This window comes from Haliotis rufescens, unplaced genomic scaffold, assembly GCF_023055435.1.
Source record: "Haliotis rufescens isolate VD_foot unplaced genomic scaffold, xgHalRufe1.0.p SCAF_8, whole genome shotgun sequence".
NCBI classification, from domain to species: Eukaryota; Metazoa; Mollusca; class Gastropoda; order Lepetellida; family Haliotidae; genus Haliotis; species Haliotis rufescens.
In genome coordinates this window covers 5,204,297-5,227,479 of record NW_025964372.1, presented here as the reverse complement: position 1 = coordinate 5,227,479, position 23,183 = coordinate 5,204,297, and the positions used below count along the sequence as shown (strand labels likewise).

Here is a 23,183-nt window from a genome sequence, read left to right as displayed (position 1 = left end):
TTACTTCATTTATGTTGCATGTATCAGTGGTAATACATTTACTTCATTTATGTAGCATGTATCAGTGGTAATACATTTACTTCATTTATGTAGCATGTATCAGTGGTAATACATTTACTTCATTTATGTAGCATGTATCAGTGGTAATACATTTACTTCATTTATGTAGCATGTATCAGTGGTAATACATTTACTTCATTTATGTTGCATGTATCAGTGGTAATACATTTACTTCATTTATGTTGCATGTATCAGTGGTAATACATTTATTTCATTTATGTAGCATGTATCAGTGGTAATACATTTACTTCATTTATGTTGCATGTATCAGTGGTAATACATTTACTTCATTTATGTTGCATGTATCAGTGGTAATACATTTACATCATTTATGTTGCATGTATCAGTGGTAATACATTTACATCATTTATGTAGCATGTATCAGTGGTAATACATTTACTTCATTTATGTTGCATGTATCAGTGGTAATACATTTACTTCATTTATGTAGCATGTATCAGTGGTAATACATTTATTTCATTTATGTAGCATGTATCAGTGGTAATACATTTACTTCATTTATGTTGCATGTATCAGTGGTAATACATTTACTTCATTTATGTAGCATGTATCAGTGGTAATACATTTACTTCATTTATGTTGCATGTATCAGTGGTAATACAGCGTGCATGGTACCATATCATCAGTTATACATTTACTGCATGTAACATTTACAACCAATGATGTATTTACTGCCTACATTTTATTTTTATACATGTAATATATGCATTGCTTTCATTTTAAATTTGTTGCTGGTAATACAGTCACAGCTTACATGCTAATACATGCATTTCATTTATATAACACTTACCAGATGTAATACACACCCTTCATTTATACAACATCTACCACCGGTAATGCATCCATTTAATTTATATAACATTTTCCGCCGTTAATACATCCACTTCATTTATACACCATTTTCCGCCGTTAATACATCCACTTCACTTATACACCATTTAACACTGGAAATACATCCACTTCATTTATACAACATCTACCACCGGTAATACATCCATTTCATTTATACAACATTTACCACCGTTAATACACCCACTTCATTTATGCAACATTTACCACTGGAAATACATCCACTTCATTTATACAAACATTTACCACTGGAAATACATCTTCTTCATTTATACAACATTTACCACTGGTAATACATCCACTTCATTTATACAACATTTACCACCGGCAATACATTCACTTTATTTATACAACATTTACCACCGTTAATACATCCACTTGATCATTTATACAACATTTACCACTGGAAATACATCCACTTCATTTATACAACATTTACCACTGGTAATACATCCACTTCATTTATACAACATTCACCACCGGCAATACATTCACTTTATTTATACAACATTTACCACTGGAAATACATCCACTTCATTTATACAACATTTACCACTGGCAATACATCCACTTCATTTATGCAACATTTACCACTGGAAATACATCTACTTAATTTATACAACATTTACCACCGTTAATACATCCACTTCATTTATACAACATTTACCACTGGAAATACATCTACTTAATTTATACAACATTTACCACCGTTAATACATCCAGTTCATTTATACAACATTTACCACCGGTAATACATCCACTTCATTTATACAACATTTACCACCGAAAATGTTATATGTTTGAAAAACGATGAAACTACCACATGTTTAATGCATATTCTAAACAATCAATAACTCCCACATCTGGAGCCCCACTGAAATATAAATGTGTGTCATTTCCCGCGTTGTTGCTACACGTGTTCTTAAAATTGCGAGGTAATAGTTGACGAGGAGACATGGAGACAAGTGTAGCTGTTGGATCGCGTTCATCGCAAGAGTCAGACCAAAGCCGACGATGGACAAACAAACTGAAGTCCACACTTTACAGGAAGAAGTTTCTATACACGGCATGCCTTTTGTTCGCCAACTTTATGTCGGTAAGTCAATTGAAGCTGTTGCACACGAGTTCCAATTACACAAACGCACAATTTGAAATCTTCAAACCTTGTTGATAACATGATATCGGTTTCCCGTACACGGCTTGCACCGAACTGGTCACAGCTGGCTTGTGTTTGGAGGACGTACCACCTAAATCTGCTGTAGGCAACATATTTGCCATACGGTTATAACGAACTCAAAGGGACCATCATTTTAGTTCGTAATAACCGTAGTTCGTTATAAGCATGTATACAGCATATATACAGCATATATACATCAAATGGCCGGGACTAAAAATAAGTTCGCTATATCCGTCAGTTCGTTATAAGCGTGTTCGTTGTAAACGTAGTCTACTGAGGTAATTTTATCTTTTCCAAATCATCAACATTACATAAAACTTGATACCTTTTTGGGACCTTGGCTGTGTGTCATGGCCATTCAGAGACAGGATATGTACAATCTCCGTATGTTTAAACGAGGAAACTAACTGGGGCCTTGACTGTGTCTCATGGCCATTCAGAGACAGGATATGTACAATCTCCGTATGTTTAAACGAGGAAACTAACTGGGACCTTGACTGTGTCTCAAGGCCATTCAGAGACAGGATATGTACAATCTCCGTATGTTTAAACGAGGAAACTAACTGGGACCTTGACTGTGTCTCATGGCCATTCAGAGACAGGATATGTACAATCTCCGTATGTTTAAACGAGGAAACTAACTGGGGCCTTGACTGTGTCTCATGGCCATTCAGAGACAGGATATGTACAATCTCCGTATGTTTAAACGAGGAAACTAACTGGGGCCTTGACTGTGTCTCATGGCCATTCAGAGACAGGATATGTACAATCTCCGTATGTTTAAACGAGGAAACTAACTGGGACCTTGACTGTGTCTCAATGCCATTCAGAGACAGGATATGTACAATCTCCGTATGTTTAAACGAGGAAACTAACTGGGACCTTGACTGTGTCTCAAGGCCATTCAGAGACAGGATATGTACAATCTCCGTATGTTTAAACGAGGAAACTAACTAGGACCTTGACTGTGTGTCATGGCCATTCAGAGACAGGACATGTACAATCTCCGTATGTTTAAACGAGGAAACTAACTAGGACCTTGACTGTGTCTCATGGCCATTCAGAGACAGGATATGTACAATCTCCGTATGTTTAAACGAGAAGACTAACTAGGACCTTGACTGTGTCTCAAGGCCATTCAGAGACAGGATATGCACAATCTCCGTATGTTTAAACGAGGAAACTAACTGGGACTTGCGTAGCCACATGGACGACTGGGAATCGATATTCGACCGGGAACAGTTGATAAGAGTTGTGACTGTTCATGTATGTTGAGTCAAGGTACAACACACTCGCGAAACTACATATGGGTAATGTGGTAGCATCGTTTCATGATAAACATGCAATGACTAAATATATGACTAAATGTGTTTCCTTATCGATAGTCTCCCATAAACTAAACCATATATTACACATGTAATCACTGGGATCAAGTTCAGCAACGTTTTTACTAAAAGCCCTTGACATAACCGTATGACATAACATATCTTTCAGCGACATGGTTCTAAATATCACGGTTAATATTTATAATATTTTATATTTCATTAATGTACTGCTTTACTTGATGCCCTGAACACATGATATTCCACTTTTATTCGCCACAAGCTCCGAAAAATCGGTCAAGGATGTATTTTATGTTAATGTATTGCAGACACCATTGTTGAAGTAGTACAGACTGCCTGTGAAGATCCGGGTTAGAATAGGTCTTCTGTAATCACTGCATGCCCTAAGGGCGACGACGCTTGTCGTGAGAGGCGACAAACGGGATCGTGTGGTAGCTGACTTGGTTGATGCATGTCATCGTATCCCAGTTGCGCAAATCGATGCACGCATGTAGTCACGCAATTTCCATAGTAATGTTGCTAATATATATTCATATACCACGGTGTGGACAATATTCATTAGATATTTTACTCACATAGTTCTGGTATATTCACCTACATGTTAAGTTGTGGACGTATTGGCCTCCACTCACATTCCGTATCATTTTGTCGATTTTAGTGTTGTTCATGACTGATAATGATTTCACACGGGATTTTACAAGGGGGACACGGGTGGCCCAGTCGTCTAAGGCGCCGCGATTCGCTGTGCAGAGTTGCGTCCCTTGGGCACGCCAGGAACCTATGTTTGTTGGTTCGAATCCCGATTATGTTCCTAGGTGTGTCAGCACTATACCCATCCTCGTGGGAGAGAGGGAGAGAGAGAGAGAGAGAGAGGGAGAGAGAGAGAGAGAGAGAGAGAGAGAGAGAGAGAGAGAGAGAGAGAGAGAGAGAGAGAGAGTATGGTTTTACGCCGCTTTTAGCAGCGGGCTTCACACATTGTACCCATGTCGGGAATCGAACCCGGGTCTTCGGCGTGACGACCGAACGCTTTAACCACAAGGCTACCCGACCGCCCCTTGGTGAGAGAGGATCCACAGCATGAACACAGGTAGAGTAAAGGTAATAAGTCATACAGGGAAGGAGATATATATCATCCATGAGGACATGCCCGGCTACCGAACCCGGACATAAATCTTACGACTGAATTATATACCTTGTAGCAGTATTACCCGGGGTACATGTGGTGTTATGTGTCCCGCGTTAAGTTATTCTGCTTCAACGAATGTATCCTACCGATATGTTTAGTCTGACATTGTAAAGGAATTGAAACAAATTAATAATTGAAAGAAAACAACTGTTGTATTGAGCTGAGGTTAACGTGACTTTTTCAATGACTCGGCAAAAGCGTGCTGCTTTTTGTTATACTAATAATGTACCCCTCGTGATACTGCTACAACTGAGAGTATGATACATATGGTAAACTGACGGTACAACAGGCTCTGCCCTAAGTCACACATCTGTGGCAAAGTTGACTATGGAAGTCTAGAAGAGACATTTTCGCATTCTCTCCCATGGTACAAACTAAATTAATTTTGAAAACGCCTCAATTGGTTAAATGTCATGCTTTGTTTAATTTTAATCACTTTTGACTTTGTTCAGTAAGGGCGACAACGCGACAATACCAACATGTCCCTTCTAGAATGCCATACTTGACTTTGTCATGCGGTGTGAGTGTGCCGAGATACAGAAGGCATGCAACACGACGTTATCAGTCAGGCAGCGTCTCGGTATATCCGCTCAATGAATACAGTTCACTAGCTGGTGTCAGAGGCCATAAAATAATCTCATGGTCTCTGCTGGCATGTTTTCTGTGTGGTTGAAGACGAATCATATACGAGGCATGCACCGTTTCGTTCGCAACCTGGTGACTGGAAGTACTAAATATACTGAACAAGAAAAGTTCCTGTGACATTGAATAACATTTAATGCAAAGTTATGTTTTTTTACCAAATCCGAAACAATTTCGGTTTGCAACAGATAAAAGACTCCTGTAAGTGTTCAAATGGTTTAATTTGCCATACTGACTTCAGAAAATGCGTGATTTCATTAAAAAACATGAACATGCCAAAATGTCAATTTACAAATCAGTAGCGTGTGTCCACCTCTGGTTGCGATGCAAGCAACACATCTTCGTCTCATGGAATGGACCAGGCGTCGCACAAAGTCCTGTAGGGTATCTGTTCATATCTGCTGGAGCATGTTTCGAAGTTCCTGGAGTGTCTGTGAAACACGTGGTTGACGTCGAAGGCGCCGATCCATCTCATCCCACATGTGCTCGATTGGTGAGAGATCAGGGGAGCGAGCCGGCCAGGGGATGACATTCACGTTGTTTTATTGAAGAGAATCCTGAACAAGTCGAGCCATATGAGGACAGGCGTTGTCATGTCATGTTGAAAGATAATGACGACGCCAAAACCGTAGAACAACAGGGACGATGATCTCGTCGCGGTAGCGCTGTCCATTAAGATTTCCCTCTACCACTATCAAACGGGTCCTCTGTCTTGCTCTAATCCCACCCCATACCATAACGCTGCCGCCCCCGAACCGATCTTCTTCCATGACACAATGATTGACGTAACGTTCACCTCGACGTCGGTACACTCGAATCCGTCCCTCGCTGTGGCTGAGGTGAAAACGAGACTCGTCAGTGAATAACTTGTCCCCACTGCATGGCCGTCCAGCGTAGACGCTGTCTGCACCACTGTAGACGTGCTTGACGGGGGTTTCCTGTCAAATTGGCGGGTCTTCTGGCGACAATCCCTGCACATCTGTTTGTGAAGATATTCGTGGAAGGCTAGGGATGCTTCTTGCAGTCACTGTTGCTGGTTGGAATCGATTTCGTAGGTGTGTTGTTCGAATCCAGTTGTCTTGTCGATTATTGGTTACGCGTGGCCTGCTACTCCGAGGATGGTCTCTGACTGCATTCGTCTGTTGCCAACGTTGCCATAAACACCAAATGGTGTTTCTGTGGACGTTAAATTTTCTTGCAACATCACGTTGACTCGATCCTGCTTCAAGCATACCAATGGCTCGCAGACGCTCATTTTCGGACAGGCGTGGCATTTCGTAATGTCGAATAACTGCGTAACTATGTTGTTAGTGTTGTTGTCAGCACGATGCTAAACAATTCATATGGAATCCCGTTAACGCGCATGATTTTATACCCATTATTGGGGTAGTGAAATGCATGGGGCTTGCAATACATGTACTACAATATTGAAAACCAAACTTTACTTGTATGAAAAATACACTAAAATATTGGGGTCACAGGAACTTTTGTTGTTGAGTATAGTTCACGATCTCCTACCTTTTTACATTTTTTAGGAGAGTTTATTAAATAGGCTGTTTAAGGTTGGATCGTGGTCCCTTATTCCAGTATAATTCACAATATCGTTGTAGAATATCTTTTGAATCGCACATGAAAAGTGGACACGGGCCGTCTGAGGCGCTGCAGTTCAATGTGCAGAGTTGGGTATTCCAGAAAACTCTTGGCCCGCCCCGATTATGTTTCTAGGTTTGTCAGCACAATACCCGTGCTCGTGAGTTATAATCTCTATTTGGTGTACTGTACACCAAGGTAAATCTCTATGTGGTGTACTGTACACTATGTGGTGTTCTGTACACCATGTTACAATCTCTATGTGGTGTACTGTACACCATGTTACAATCTCTATGCGGTGTACTGTACACTATGTTACAATCTATGTGATGTACTGTTCTCCATGTTACAATCTCTATGTGGTGTTCTGTACACCATGGTACAATCTCTATGTGGTGTAATGTACACCATGTTATAATCTATGTGGTGTACTGTACTCCATGTTACAATCTCTATATGGTGTACTGTACACCAAGGTACAATCTCTATGTGGTGTACTGTACACCGTGTTACAATCTCTATGTGGTGTACTGTACACCATGTTACAATCTCTATGTGGTGTACTGTACACCATGTTACAATCTCTATGTGGTGTACTGTACACCATGTTACAATCTCTATGTGGTGTACTGAACACCATGTTACAATCTCTATGTGGTGTACTGTACACCATGTTACAATCTCTATGTGGTGTACTGTACACCATGTTACAATCTCTATGTGGTGTACTGTACACCATGTTACAATCTCTATGTGGTTTACTGTACACCATGTTAAAATCTCTATGTGGTGTACTGTACACCATGTTACAATCTCTATGTGGTGTACTGTACACCATGTTACAATCTTTGTGTGCTGTACTGTACACCATGTTACAATCTCTATGTGGTGTACTGTACACCATGTTACAATCTCTATGTGGTGTACTGTACACCATGTTACAATCTCTATGTGGTGTACTGTACACAATGTTACAATCTATGTGGTGTACTGTACACCATGTTACAATCTCTATGTGGTGTTCTGTACACCATGGTACAATCTCTATGTGGTGTAATGTACACCATGTTATAATCTATGTGGTGTACTGTACTCCATGTTACAATCTCTATATGGTGTACTGTACACCAAGGTACAATCTCTATGTGGTGTACTGTACACCGTGTTACAATCTCTATGTGGTGTACTGTACACCATGTTACAATCTCTATGTGGTGTACTGTACACCATGTTACAATCTCTATGTGGTGTACTGAACACCATGTTACAATCTCTATGTGGTGTACTGTACACCATGTTACAATCTCTATGTGGTGTACTGTACACCATGTTACAATCTCTAAGTGGTGTACTGTACACCATGTTACAATCTCTATGTGGTGTACTGTACACCATGTTACAATCTCTATGTGGTGTACTCTACACCATGTTACAATCTCTATGTGGTGTACTGTACACCATGTTACAATCTTTGTGTGCTGTACTGTACACCATGTTACAATCTCTATGTGGTGTACTGTACACCATGTTACAATCTCTATGTGGTGTACTGTACACCATGTTACAATCTCTATGTGGTGTACTGTACACAATGTAACAATCTATGAGGTGTACTGTACACCATGTTACAATCTCTATGTGGTGTACTGTACACCATGTTACAATCTCTATGTGTGTACTGTACATCATGTTATAATATATGTGGTGTACTGTACACCATGTTACAATCTCTATTTGGTGTACTGTACACCATGTTACAATCTCTATGGGTGTACTGTAAATCATGTTACAATCTCTATGTGGTGTACTGTACACCATGTTACAATCTATGTGTGTACTGTACACCATGTTACAATCTCTATGTGGTGTACTGTACACAATGTTACAATCTATGTGGTGTACTGTACACCATGTTACAATCTATGTGTGTACTGTACACCATGTTACAATCTATGTTGTGTACTGTGCACCATGTTACAATCTCTAGGTGGTGTACTGTACACCATGTTAAAATCTATGTGGTGTACTGTGCACCATGTTACAATCTCTATGTAGTGTACTGTACACCACAGTCTCTATGTGGTGTACTGTAACCATGTTACAATCTCTATGATAAATACAGGTGTCAGTTTTATCACTGTGAGGCCATTCTCTGGGCCACATTGCTGGCGCTAGGTTTATTAATTATACTGTTGGTTCAGATAGTCCTTCATAATGCCACGAGTTGAAACGCGAAAGTACGTACTGTATTTAAACCGTAAACTGTATTGTGCAATTAGTAAATTAACAAATGATTTTGCAACACGCACAGGATAAGGTTTTCAATGACAACACAATGACTCAAGTATGTGTCATCAGCAATAGACAACAGGTTCCATAACACAACTCAGTGTGTCAGTAGCAATAGACAACAGGTCATATAACACAACTCAGTTTGTCAGTAGCAATAGACAACAGGTCATATAACACAACTCAGTTTGTCAGTAGCAATAGACAACAGGTCCTATAACACAACTCAGTGTGTCAGTAGCAATAGACATCAGGTCATATAACACAACTCAGTGTGTCAGTAGCAATAGACAACAGGTCCTATAACACAACTCAGTGTGTCAGTAGCAATAGACAACAGGTCCTATAACACAACTCAGTTTGTCAGTAGCAATAGACAACAGGTCCTATAACGCAACTCAGTGTGTCAGTAGCAATAGACAACAGGTCATATAACACAACTCAGTGTGTCAGTAGCAATAGACAACAGGTCATATAACACAACTCAGTTTGTCAGTAGCAATAGACGACAGGTCCTATAACACAACTCAGTTTGTCAGTAGCAATAGACAACAGGTCCTATAACACAACTCAGTGTGTCAGTAGCAATAGACAACAGGTCCTATAACACAACTTAGTGTGTCAGTAGCAATAGACAACAGGTCATATTACACAACTCAGTGTGTCAGTAGCAATAGACAACAGGTCATATAACACAACTCAGTGTGTCAGTAGCAATAGACAACAGGTCATATAACACAACTCAGTGTGTCAGTAGCAATAGACAACAGGTCCTATAACACAACTCAGTGTGTCAGCAGCAATAGACAACAGGTCATATAACACAACTCAGTTTGTCAGTAGCAATAGACAACATGTCCTATAACACAACTCAATGTGTCAGTAGCAATAGACAACAGGTCCTATAACACAACTCAGTGTGTCAGCAGCAATAGACAACAGGTCATATAACACAACTCAGTTTGTCAGTAGCAATAGACAACATGTCCTATAACACAACTCAATGTGTCAGTAGCAATAGACAACAGGTCCTATAACGCAACTCAATGTGTCAGCAGCAATAGACAACAGGTCCTATAACACAACTCAGTTTGTCAGTAGCAATAGACAACATGTCATATAACACAACTCAGTGTGTCAGCAGCAATAGACAACAGGTCCTATAACACAACTCAATGTGTCAGTAGCAACAGACAACAGGTCCCATAACACAACTCAGTGTGTCAGTAGCAATAGACGACATGTCCTATAACACAACTCAATGTGTCAGTAGCAATAGACAACAGGTCCTATAACACAACTCAATGTGTCAGCAGCAACAGACAACATGTCCTATAACACAACTCAATGCAGTCACGAATGTCCACAATTCGTCACCGTCGAATATCTTGAATGACACTCGTGCTCCGCCCTTGAATGCAGAAACCAGAGAGTTGGTAGCATGCAATAAGTCGATGTAGATAAGACGATCGTAGAAGGCCTCGAAGCTCCTTCGCCTCACGCTAATTACCAGGGTACAGCCACCCTTCTGGCAACTGAAACACGATATCAAGCTCTTTTTATGGCAAACCATGAATTCAAATCTCAGGCAGTATACAGATATAAATAAAAATACTTTTAAAGTAATCCTTTTTGTAGGCGAGCACTTTCTTCAGGCCAAATGTATAACGTCACGTCAGGCAACGTAGTATTTAGTATTATATATATCGTACAGATATTATGTCGTCAGTACCTAATTCTTTCACAGCAACTTGTCGTCCCTGCTTGTTATAAACAGGACATTTTATAGATTGGGGTAGGGTACCAATCTTTTAATTTTATCCTCACTGAGAATGTAATTAGGTAGGTATATAGGTAGGATAATTAAGGAAATTGCATGACTACAGTGACTAATTTTTTTAAACTCGATTTTCAAAGCAATATGTGGTCTAGGGTTCAAGAATATCTAAGATAATTTCGTAATGGAATTAGACTTAGTATGACAGCAACCATGAACATGCGCTGCTGAAATAGTCAAAATTAATAAGTTTATAGAACAAATGACATTTGAATTTGAAATTTTGCGGCCATCTTGTATCTTCAGTGGCTAACGTCTTATTTCCTTTCACATGTAGTTAACCCGACCATGTGAGTTTCAGTGCTTATGTCATCTGTTATCTGCTCAACTATTCACTTATATGTTCCTTATAATGTTTGCTGTAGGCAAGGTCATGTATGGGGTATGCAGTTGTTGGAGGTATTGGTACACACAGCATTAGGTTGACAATCATAAAGGCAGTACAGTGGGTCGAATGTGTGGCTACACCAACAAATAACAGGCCCTATTACACAAGTCAGTGCATTCACGAATGTCCTGAATTTGTCACAGTTGAATGACTTAAGTTGGGTACCTGCTCCGTTCTTGAATCCAGGAACCAGTGTTGGAAGTAGGCAGAACAGTCGACAAGAGACAGGTATTCCGTCAACACTGGGCATAGTTACGTCGCAATTCAGATCGTAGAAGACTTTGAATCGCCCTCGTTTCTCTCTTATATAGGCACGACCAGCTTTCTAGAAACTGTAACCAAGGGAAGCGTCTCGAAACATGTAGTCATTCCCTGAAACTTGCCCGAATAGATGGGTAACTTTCCGCACCCCGGTTGTCGCATACCACTGCCAGCTCGTCAAATATGTGGCAGCACCAACAATAATAGGCCCTATTACACAAGTCACTGCACTGAATTTGTCACAGTCTTGAGTTGTGAACCTGCTCCGTTCTTGAATCCAGGAAACAGTGTTGGAAGCAGGCAGAACAGTCGACAAGAGACAGGTATTCCGTCAACACTGGGCATAGTTACGTCGCAATTCAGATCGTAGAAGACTTCGAATCGCCCTCGTTTCTTGTTTAAACATATTTTTATTTCAAATCTGGATCGGTAAACAAGCAAAACTTGCTTATGTAAATACCTCTCAAGGTAATAACTTTACAACAGCTGGTTATATATAAGATTATATGTAAGATAGTGCTAAACATAAACATACTAAATGCACAAATGAAATATATGAAGCCAATACAAGTGGTGTCTGTGAAATAAGATATAGCATTTTTCCATTACTACATGCATAAAATTAAGCTACTCGAATCTTTTGCTTTTGACAATGAAATCGTGAAATGATTTAAGAATAGTCATGTTTGTAGAACTGCAAACTAAACTACTGCCATGTAATATCGTTTTTAAATCATACCCATGTGTGTAGAAATACATAGTGTTTCTGATATTATCGTATTTTTGACAGGAATAGAAAAAGTGAATTGCGTCTTCAAAGTGATACCCACAAGTGCAGTCTGATATGTCTGATACATGTCGCCTAAACCTATCAGCATTTAGGTCACTGCAGCCCTCGTTTCTCTCTTATATAGGCACGACCAGCCTTCTAGAAACTGTAACCACGGGAAGCCTCTCGAAACATGTAGTCTGTCCCTGAAATTTTCCTGAATGGATGGATAACTCTCCGAACTCCGGTTGTCGCATACCACTGCCAGGACTCGAGATTTTATGAACTCGTCATAATTTCTGCCACAAACTATCATCAGAAATTACCTAACAATTCAATTCTACATAATAATAACATAATAAATTTTCGAAAATAACACTATTCTCACGTCTTAATAATACCTTGCCATGTTAGTTTGATGTTTAACGCAGATTCCAGCTATATGACGGCAGTCTGTATATGATCGAGTCTGGACCAGACAATCCAGTGATTGATAATCATGTTGCCTGTATAGACAATCTGTCCTGTCATTTCTCGTCTCATCTTTGTTGTACTTCGCAATTTCCTCTCAGTGAGAATGTTGTTAAGATATTTGCTTCATTAGCCTCAATGGTCTGTACCACCATCGTGGTCTGGTGGATATTGTGTAAGTCCCGGAGAGCGGAAGGTCGGTGGTTCTATCCCCTGACGGCGTCCCACCAAATACGTATACAATGAAAAAAAGACTGGAAGTTAGTATAATATGTCTGAGTGGTATATCCATGAGATATGGCATCTCAGTGGGCTAGCACGATAAAACTGGGAGATTTCTGCTGATTTCACGTTACCTCACCGCCTCAATGATGTTATGTAATATATGGATGCACATTGTTGCTGTCATCATATCGGTTTTCGTCATTCGGGACCGATGAGATATCAGTACGGCATTCAAAGAAAAAAACTGAGAAGAAAAAAAGTTTTGGAAAAGGATGCATTTCATTCTTCACACTCTAGAATCTCGGGACCCGTGAAGATCCGGGGTGGAATAAGTCTTCAGCAACCCATGCTTGACGTCCACTGTCCAAAACCTCTTCTGATTTCAGGGTTGGATATATTGGCCAGAGAGGGCCTTCACTGTTGGACCTACAGCTTTTCACATTACATTAACACCTTCCTATCAGCCTAGAGAACGATTGCAAACTTGATTTTATGAGGATGCATTTCGTTCACTGTCTAAAACCTTTTCTGATTTCAGGGTTGGATAAATGGGCAGAGAGGACCATCACTGTTGGACCTACAGCTCATCACGGGGACGGACTTGTCTCAAGGCTCCGCCTTCTTCACTGCTGCTGCTACTGGCGCTCTGGTTGGAGCCGTTGCTGGTGGAGCCATCTATGACCGGTGTAATAAATACCTGTCGTTGTTCATCTCGATGGCCGGGCACGGACTGACTGTCGCTGTCATACCGCTGTGCTCCCCCTACTGGCTTATGATTGCCGTGTTTGTAGCACACGAGTTCTTCCTTGGCATATTTAAAACAGGTTTGTGTTTCGCCTCCTATTTAGAACAGAACGGGACTTTATTGCACCAGACCCCTATCAGCGGCATAAGATATCAACTGGCGGGCAAAAGAAAGAACACACCCATGTTTGATGGTGCCTAAAATGAAAACAACCAAAAAGAAATATTTATTCGATGGTGATGTATTTGAAACGGGTACCATAGGCCATGTTACATGCATCATATCAATGATTATCTCATAACAGGCGACTGTTTTCAGCCTAGCAACGTTGGTAATTTCTTGGTCAATCGGGGCGGTCGGGTAGCCTAGTGGTTAAAGTGTTCGCTCGTCACGCCGAAGACCCGGGTTCGATTCCCGACATGGGTACAATGAGTGAAGCCCATTTCTTGTGCCCCCCGCCGCGATAGTGCTGGAACATTGCTTAACTCACTCACTCCACTCACTCACTCACTCACTCAATCGTACTGTATATTTTCAACGCCCAGCAGTTCATATGGATGGCATAAATATATACATTGTCTTAATTTATACGTAGACGTACATACATAATATGTACTCACATACTGATATAGTTTTCAGAGGACGCAGATATAAGGAGGAGAAAACGTAGGGTATTTATTAGTTGGGTGGGATTTGAATGTCCTCATTATTAGAGCGCAAGTGTTTTAGAGCTTTCTTAACTTTCCGATTTTATTTGTGCTGAATAGGTTGCACTCTTGAAGCATACTTACATTTTCATAATAGTGGGTCAAGAGATAATCTTTCTGATTCAAATAATGCACAATAGATAGTTGAATTTATACCCAGTTATCAGGATTGACGAAAGAGACAAGAATATATCCAAAATGTAGTGTTGCATGAAATAGACAGCAATGAGCTGTAAAGCACTGCGGCGAAACCATAGGACCCATACTGACAAGAAGTCACTGTAGTCACTGTGAGGTGAGGTGAGGTGAAATTGGGTTTAACGTCGCGTCCAAGATTATTGCACTTATATGGCGACGTGCATGCACGTGTATGTGTGTGTGTGGCTGCTTGTACTAGTCCGGACTGATGCCGATTTATAGTGCTAGCTCACTGAGATACCATGCCGCAGTTTAACATGAATACCCCACTCAGACACAGTATACTGACTCCGAGCCGACCAGTCCTTGTTTTAGCCCCTTAATGCCGAGCGCCAGACAGGGTAACAACAAGTACAATCTTTTAACGTCTTTTTGTATGACGCGGCCCGGGATCGAACCCCGGACCTTCCGCTCTCCGGGCGGACGCTGTAGTCACTGTGAACATAACATGGCTGAGTCTACGTAGATGGGATGAAACATGATCATGATTACCGTCATTGTCGCGTGTGTCCAGCATTGTCTTCAAGACACATAGGGTATTCGAATTTGTGCTGAATAGTTTACACTTTACGCATTCTTGCATTTTCATAATAGTGGGGCGAGAGATATAAATGATTCAAATAATGGACAATAGATAGTAGAATTTTTGCCCAGTTATTTATCAGGTTGACAAAAAAAGACAAGAAGATAATCAAATTGACACGTGGTCTGTGGACGGTCCGCCCTGTCTGCCAGTAGCGTGACAACAGCTTGAAGATTGTTGTCAGAGTCCAGCCAAGTGTGTGACGACACCTCGCAACTGCAGCTTGCCAATGACCCTATCACTCTGTTCTGCCACTCTTGTATGACAATCTGAATGCTGAATGCTGAACCCCTTTTGCATTGACGACCTGAGCTGTTTTAAAACCATCTGATTTTAGCAAATAAAATCATTTGACACGGAATTAAGTGAACTAAGATATTAAATTGCATCAGTGTCTGATGCGTTTTTAAAATTAGTTTTATATGCTTTGGGAACAATATGTCGTGTTAGAATAAAAATTCTAATTTGCTATTGGTATAATTTATTTTGCTTGCCAGTGCATAATCTCGGGGAAAATCAGCAATGGACGTTACACATTCAACCAATGTCTCGGATTGAACCCGGGTTTTAAGCGTAACGGGCAAACGCATTAGCCACTAGGCTACCATATACGTCCTTTGTTGGATTTCTTGTGGATTGACGAATAGTGTTTTACCAATATGCATCCTGTGATCATGTTGTACGTGAATTCCCAATTTGAAAAAAGGAATTTGTCATGGAATTCAGTGAACCTAGGCAAGATTTTAAATGTTATACGCGTCTGTTTCATATTCAGGATTGTTTTGTGTTTGATAAAATTTCTTTAGGTCTCATAATATCAATCAACTAAAAAACAGCAAACGAACAAAGAAACAAAATGTATTCATATGTAAATATAACATTGTTATTTTACATGCATGTGATAATGGTCAGTGACTACATTTCCTTCTTTTCGACAGTCATTATGTAATGAATACACATAAACTTATGTTTTCAGGTTGCAATGTGGAACTTGTCCGAGTGTGGGGAGTGGAGAGCAAACCATATATGCAGGCTTTACATTTCCTATGGTCGCTAGGGGGAATTATCTCCCCTTTTGTCCTTGAACCGTTTTTAGCCCTCAGAAAATATGGAGATGATAATATAACACAATCTCTTGTCATGGGAACTGAAAACAGTACATATTTAGTGCAGGATTTCGTAAATGCATCAAATATATCATCGAATCATCAGCCTAAAACAAGAATCATTTGGCCTTTTTTGATGACTGGGATTCTAACGATCCTGTCGTCACTACCGTTCTTTATTGTGTTTTTATTTGCAAGACAGGATAAACATAAGGACATTACAAAAGCATTAGATGGGAAGAGACAAGGTAAAAGGTTGTCCCGGAAACTACTCGCTCTGACACTTGGCCTCCTGGGTATATTTTACTTCTTCCTGGATGAGGTTGAAGACTCGTCGGTGTCCTTCCTGGCATCATATGTGGTCAAGCAGTTCAAGTGGACAAAGGTCACGGGAGCAAGGATCACATCGGCGTTTTGGGCAGCATACGCCTTTGGTCGTCTAGCTGCCATCTTCTTCATCACCTATGTATCTCACGTAAAGATATGTGGTCTATTCTTTTTCTTTTTAATCCTAGCTCAGGTTGGTATGATATTCGCCGGAATGTACCTGTCAAAAGTATTCATATGGATCACAGCTTGTGCTGTGGGCTTTTCAATATCAATCAGTTTTCCTGCGATGCTAACATGGATCGAGAAGGACTTTGTGCAACTCTCAGGAAAAATCATGTCCGTGATCTTCATAGCTGTAGGTCTTGGCGGAATGGTCAACCCTCAGATCATCGGTCATCTGATGGAAGTATCCAGTCCTCTCTGGTACAATTATATCCTGACCATTGAGAGTGTTCTGTTGTTCCTCAGTTTCCTGATGTTAGTGTGGCTGGTGAAGAACGTCCTGAGTAAATATCACTCATCCTACAATGTCACTGTAGATGATACGGAAGAAATGGAGGTACCTCTAAATGACAGGCCAACCCTAGCTTCATAATAATTGTTCACGAATTATTTAAAGGTTCTGTTTAAATTGTTAAGTCACAGGTGACCGTACTTGCAGACCTTTCTCTGCCTTTAAGTTTGATAAAATATACTCTTCAAAAAAAGAAACGGAAAGCCAGATTTGTGTGAGGTAGGAAAATATATACGAGGAACCGTACAATGTATTTAACCAAAATGTTGTGGAGAGAACACTTGGTGATTGTAGTCATCTCAGTTATCGGTACATAGGAAAAGTCTAAGGTGAAGGTCAGTTACCATCAATAATGCTTATGTCCACCGTTGGAATCGATAGCGGCCTGAGTATGTGAATCACATCCTGGGGAATAGTAGCCCACCCAGCCTACAACGCAAAGGCCAACTGCTGCAACGTCTGGGGTTGTGGTTAACGTCAGTGTGGCCGTCTATCCAATTAATCGAAAAGGTGCTCTATTGGGTTCAAATCCGGGGATCTGGAGGGTAAGGGGAGAACATAACCGTTGTTGTGTAGACAGACTCTCGTGATCCGTGCTGTATGCGGTCGAGCGTTGTCCTGATGGAATACACCGTTGCCGTTGGCTGCAATTGGAAGGACGTGTGGTTGGAGAATTTCGTTGATGTATCGTAGAGCCGTAAGATTGCCATGGATATGGATCAAACCTGTCCTGCCATGATGAGAGATATCCACCCACATCATAACGCTACCCCCACCAAACCTGTCCACTTCTTGTACGCGGTTTCCGGCGTAGCGTGCTCCCCGACGTCTATAGACCCGTGCTGTTCCATCCCATCGACGGAGGAGAAATCTTGATTCGTCGCTGAACCAGACATCTCTCCATCGCAGTTGAGGCCATACCCTGTGTTGACGACACCAATGCAGTCGTTGTTGACGATGTTGTCGACTCAATATGACGCGTCAAACAGGACGTCTTGCTCGAAGACCTGCTGCTTTTAAACGGTTTCGTACGGTCTGGTCGGATATTCTGCGAAGTCCTGGCATTTGGGAAGCGGTTGGGGTGGCTGTGGTCGTCCTTTCACGTACGTGGCGCAGTGGGATGTAGCTATCTTGGGCGGGGTTGTTGCTCTTGGTCGTCCCGACCTTGGCCGATGACGTGTTGACCCAAGCTGTTGAATCCGATACCATAGCCTTGTGATGGTGCTGGGCGCTACATTGAAAACCCTGGCTACAGCTGATCGCGATTCCCCTGCCTGCAAGCGGTCTATGACGTTGTTTCTTTGCACTTCAGTTAATCTTGGCATGTTGTTGAACTGTCACTGTTCAATTGACGCAGATCACAGGCAACCAAAAACCCTGCACTTTAATATCGTTCATAGTGCTGCTGCACATGCAGTACGTGCAGCTCCATGGCCCTTTTGTTTATGCATTGGGTGCGTTTTTCCCGAATCGTACGTGTTTCCCGACTAATGGTTTTGCATGTCCTTGTTGTGATCATATTGGTCAGGGAAATTTGTCACTGACACTAAAACATTAAACCTCTTCATTTTGCACCTCTTGATCCGCTAATTTAGCTTTTATGGTAAAAATATCCGTATTGCGTTTCTTTTTTTAAGAGTATATAATAAAATCTGAAAATGATTCTCACATGAAAATAACGAGCTACAAGGAATTATTTGTTATCTTTCCCGATGGGATATAATGTCATAGATTATTTAATTCCAAGTTCGAGTTAGTTATTCTCTTTAATAACCATAATCAAACTGTATGCAAACGTCCGTCGATCCCACCTTAGAAATTTCTAGCGGCTGTAACCCAAAGCAAATGTATCCCTACACAACCTAAACAATGGCCATTTCACGGCACATCGGATTGTGTAAAATGGCTCGCTATTACCATTCAAATCTAGTATATTCGTGAGGTGACTGATAATTTGGTACAAAATGTCGAGATGAAAACTGAGCATATCGCATTCACTTACTCTTAAAGAGAAGAACATGCATAACGTAAGAAACGTGTTGTTGCATTTAATTCATTAACAATAACAAATGCGAGTTATATGTTAATGCATGTAATATTCAAAGGTCTCCGACTGGTGGTTATCAAATCTTACACTAGATTTAACACTATGTAAATAGCTTTTATACAGTTATATATTTTTGGTTAAACACAATTATCATATGAAACTGACCAGCGTATAGATCTACTCATCTCGACAACTACAGGCTATATATTTCGCCGCGCTTCTTTACCAGATATCGTTGTGTAACTGCCATTTTTATTTGGAATTTTTATTCATCCTCAATAAAAATACAATCTCATCCAGATATTATCCAACTGTTTCTTCCGTTTTTCACAGATGATGTGATCCTTATTTCTGATACAGGTTTTTGACTTCAGAAACGAATAAATGTTTTCAGCTAGGTATTGCAATATAGTTTAAATGTAGATTTGGATAAGACCACAGTTGTATAGACGTGGTATTATTGTGACAAACTGTTAGCGTTTGTATCTTCTTTTTAGTATTTGGGTGTTTTTTCCCAGCAATCTATTTTGGAATAATCATATTATTATTGCTGCCACACAGGCCAAACGTGAGTTGTTTACTGTCTTCAAAACTCTTGTAAGCCTTAAACCTATTCCATATAGTTTGTCCTTTTGGAATATTCGACATAAAAGTTCTGCCTGTTCTTTTATATGGGTCTGAAATCTGGGGTATTGACAACTGCAAGGAAATTGAATTTGTTCACTTGTTAGATTGTAAACGTTTTCTAGGGGTTAAAGCTTCTACACCAGAACATATAGAATGTGGGAGAAACCCCCTACATATAATGGCTATTAAACGATGCCTCAGCTGCTGGTGAAAATTATTAAAATGCCTAAATATAGGTATCCTAGAAAATGTTACAATATACAGTATCAAGCTTTCAGAAATGGCAAGTGTAACTAGGCTTCAAAGATAAAAGCATGGTTTTGGATATAATGAAACAACAAGAAGTTTGCTTTCCACACTATTTGTTATCGGAATTTGTCTCACGTTTATAATTTTCAAACGTACAAGATTGGCAGTCTTCACTATCATATAGCTCTATAATGTTTACTTTCTCACAGTTCCAAACTGATTTTGAGGTAGAGCCTTATATTGCTCTACCATCAATTAATAAATTTCGACGTGTATAAGGTCTCACGACGCAGGTCTCACACTCTTCATGGAGAGACGGGAATATATCACAATAAACCAAGAGAGCAAAGATTATGTCACGTTTGTAAACAGGGTTACATTGATGATGAATATACGTTTGTATTGGTGTGTCAGATTTAAAACATTCGATATACTCATATCTTTGAAAAACGAATGTGTTGTACGAAATGTTGCTGTATTTACATATCATGCGATACGCTTGAGAATGTCACTGAATGTCCTTGGAATCATATAGCACCTTCTACACATTCTACTAATAAAAAGTGGAAGCCCAGTCTCAGTTATTTTTACGTGTAGCTAGGTCATACGAATGCACGGTGCACAGGTCCTTTGAATGTCAAAATTGATGTCACATTCTAGACTTAAAAGGCTAGAAATCCAGTGTGCATTTATGGATAATTACAGAAGTCATCACTGAATAAAATACCTTGTTATTGATGATATATTGATTTTAACAGAAAAAAACAATAGAATGTACTAATGCCAGTGTTGCTCAGTGCGGTGTCAAATAACAAATATAATAGCAGCAACTGGTTTGTTCGGGCGCGACTCAATTATTTTCAGACGCATGAAGGTTGAATATCGAGTGACTCCTTAAACAACGATCAAATTAATATTCACTCATTCACTTGGTTACCAGTGTCTCTGAGGTATGGGGGCATGGGTGGCCCAGTCGTCTAAGGCGCCGCGATTCGCTGTGCAGAGTTGCGTCCCTTGGCCACGCCAGAAACCTATGATTGTGGGTTCGAATCCCGGTTCGCCCCGATTATATTTCTAGGTTTGTCAGCACCATACCCGTGCTCGTGGGTTTCACCGAAGTGGTGGTAAACGTCTGAGACCTGCATCACTTCGGGCTTTCCTCCCACATTAAGCTGACACACCGTGATATAACTGGAATACTGTTAAAAGCGGCGATAAACCCAACTCACTCACTCACTCTGAGGTATGATACATGTTCAATTATTTTCAGACGCTTGAAGGTGGAATATTGAGTGACTCCTTAAACAACGATCAAATAACCATTCACTCATTCACTTTGTTATCAGTGTCTCTGAGTTTTGAATATTCCATCTGCCCTATTGATAACACCATCCAAGTCCTTGAAGGTACGCAGTTGTCGCCCCTTAGAATCAAAAGGTGTCAAGAGGACATCGTTGGCAAACTACTGCATCGATGATGTTGAAACCTAAATTAAACAGAACGTGTCTTGCCTTGTCTCTATTGGTTTTGAAGCATCAGAGGCGACACTTGAAATTTACATTCATTGCTGACATCTGTTTCCAAATGTTTACGTGTCTTAATGGATACTGCACATGGGGCCTAGTCCCGCAGGCAGGGTGAGCTCACCTGTTCGCGAACACCTGGTGGCGTCGCTGTATTTGGGTGGTTCATGGACACATGCTCGTGGATCGGTCGAAATCGTACAGTAAATGTTTCGTATGAGTGTGGAAAGGGCTCTTTCTGGTTTATACATATGCTTATTGTGATCGTTCTTATTCTCACATCCCCAAGTCCTATCCACTGATGTTGTCTTGGGGGGAAACAGATATCCTTATACCTAACTTTATATGGTTGTAATAACCAACAGTGGCGGGTTTCTTTCTTGATCCATGGGGCATTTGCCACTTAAATGGTGACCATAGATTAGTTGCATCCCAATCTTCAAAGATTCAGGACATATTGTCAAAAATGAGAGTAAATGTTCTCAGAAGTTTACTGAGAAAGCAATATGTGAGATGGTGGCCTTCCCCATACTTATATACCTACTGCCACTATAAGCTACATTATTGTAGGTATCTTCCTACTAAATAACATATATACTCTTTGCTGATCTGTTTCGTCATGCAAACGAGTAGGAATTTCTGCTCTGAATTGCAAAATCAAACCAATGTTTTTTTCGGAGGGACCCGTGAAGATCGGGTGTATAATTAGTCTCCAGCAACCCATGCTTGCCGTAAACGGCGACTATGCTTGTCGTAAGAGGCGACAAACGGGATCGGAGGGTCAGGCTTGCTGACGTGGTTGATTCATAGCATCGTATCCCATTTGCGTTGATCGATGATCATGATGTCAATCCCTGGATTGTCTGGTCCAGAATCGATTATTTACAGACCGCGGTCATATAGCTGGAATGTTGCTGAGTGTGGCGTTAACAACAAAACAAACCAACACATTTCCTGAGGGGTTTATCCATCGTTAAATAATGGTGAAATAACCAAAACCCTTTCCACAGATTAACCCACCTTAGAATAATTGAGGCCAGTGAAACCGTCTGATCTATTTCATATTGAGATCTATGCATAAAGAATTACAAAACAAATCTCCACAAGACTGTTTGACAAGAGGGATAGTTTCAAAATTCCAATAGTCAACTCTATGACGAGTGATATTCCAACGACTCCAGCCCTCGGTGTAAGCATTTTTACAACTTTTCAGGTACAACCGAGCATGCTCTTTCTTCGAAGATTTCAAAGAGCATCATACGACGAATTCATTAGGGGTACAGTAAATCAATAAGTTTATGGTAGACATTTCCCTATTATAACATGGGCTATGTGTTTACGCATTTTTCTAGCTTAACAATTGACTTGTCTTTGTATGTGTTTGTGATGGGTGCCAGCGTCGGGGCAGGATACATATATTTTCGCGAACACCTGGTATCACCACTA

At 40.5% G+C, this 23,183-nt stretch overlaps 1 protein-coding gene across 1 annotated transcript; it reads left to right on the top strand.

Moving 5' to 3' along the window:
- The first annotated feature begins 1,829 nt into the window (after nucleotides 1-1,829).
- LOC124124201 (sodium-dependent glucose transporter 1A-like) lies at nucleotides 1,830-17,922 on the top strand. Its single transcript, XM_048389950.1, has 3 exons — nucleotides 1,830-2,026; nucleotides 13,647-13,932; nucleotides 16,318-17,922. Exons 1-3 carry the CDS (start codon nucleotides 1,886-1,888, stop codon nucleotides 17,370-17,372), a joined length of 1,482 nt encoding a protein of 493 aa, XP_048245907.1. The 5' UTR covers nucleotides 1,830-1,885; the 3' UTR covers nucleotides 17,373-17,922.
- The last annotated feature ends 5,261 nt before the right edge of the window (nucleotides 17,923-23,183 follow it).

Coding starts and splice junctions, on each gene's coding strand:
- LOC124124201 (XM_048389950.1), top strand. CDS start 1,886: ATGGAGACAAGTGTAGCTGTTGGATCGCGTTCATCGCAAGAGTCAGAC. Junction 2,027..13,646: donor TGTTCGCCAACTTTATGTCG/GTAAGTCAATTG, acceptor TTCTGATTTCAG/GGTTGGATAAATGGGCAGAG. Junction 13,933..16,317: donor CCTTGGCATATTTAAAACAG/GTTTGTGTTTCG, acceptor TTATGTTTTCAG/GTTGCAATGTGGAACTTGTC.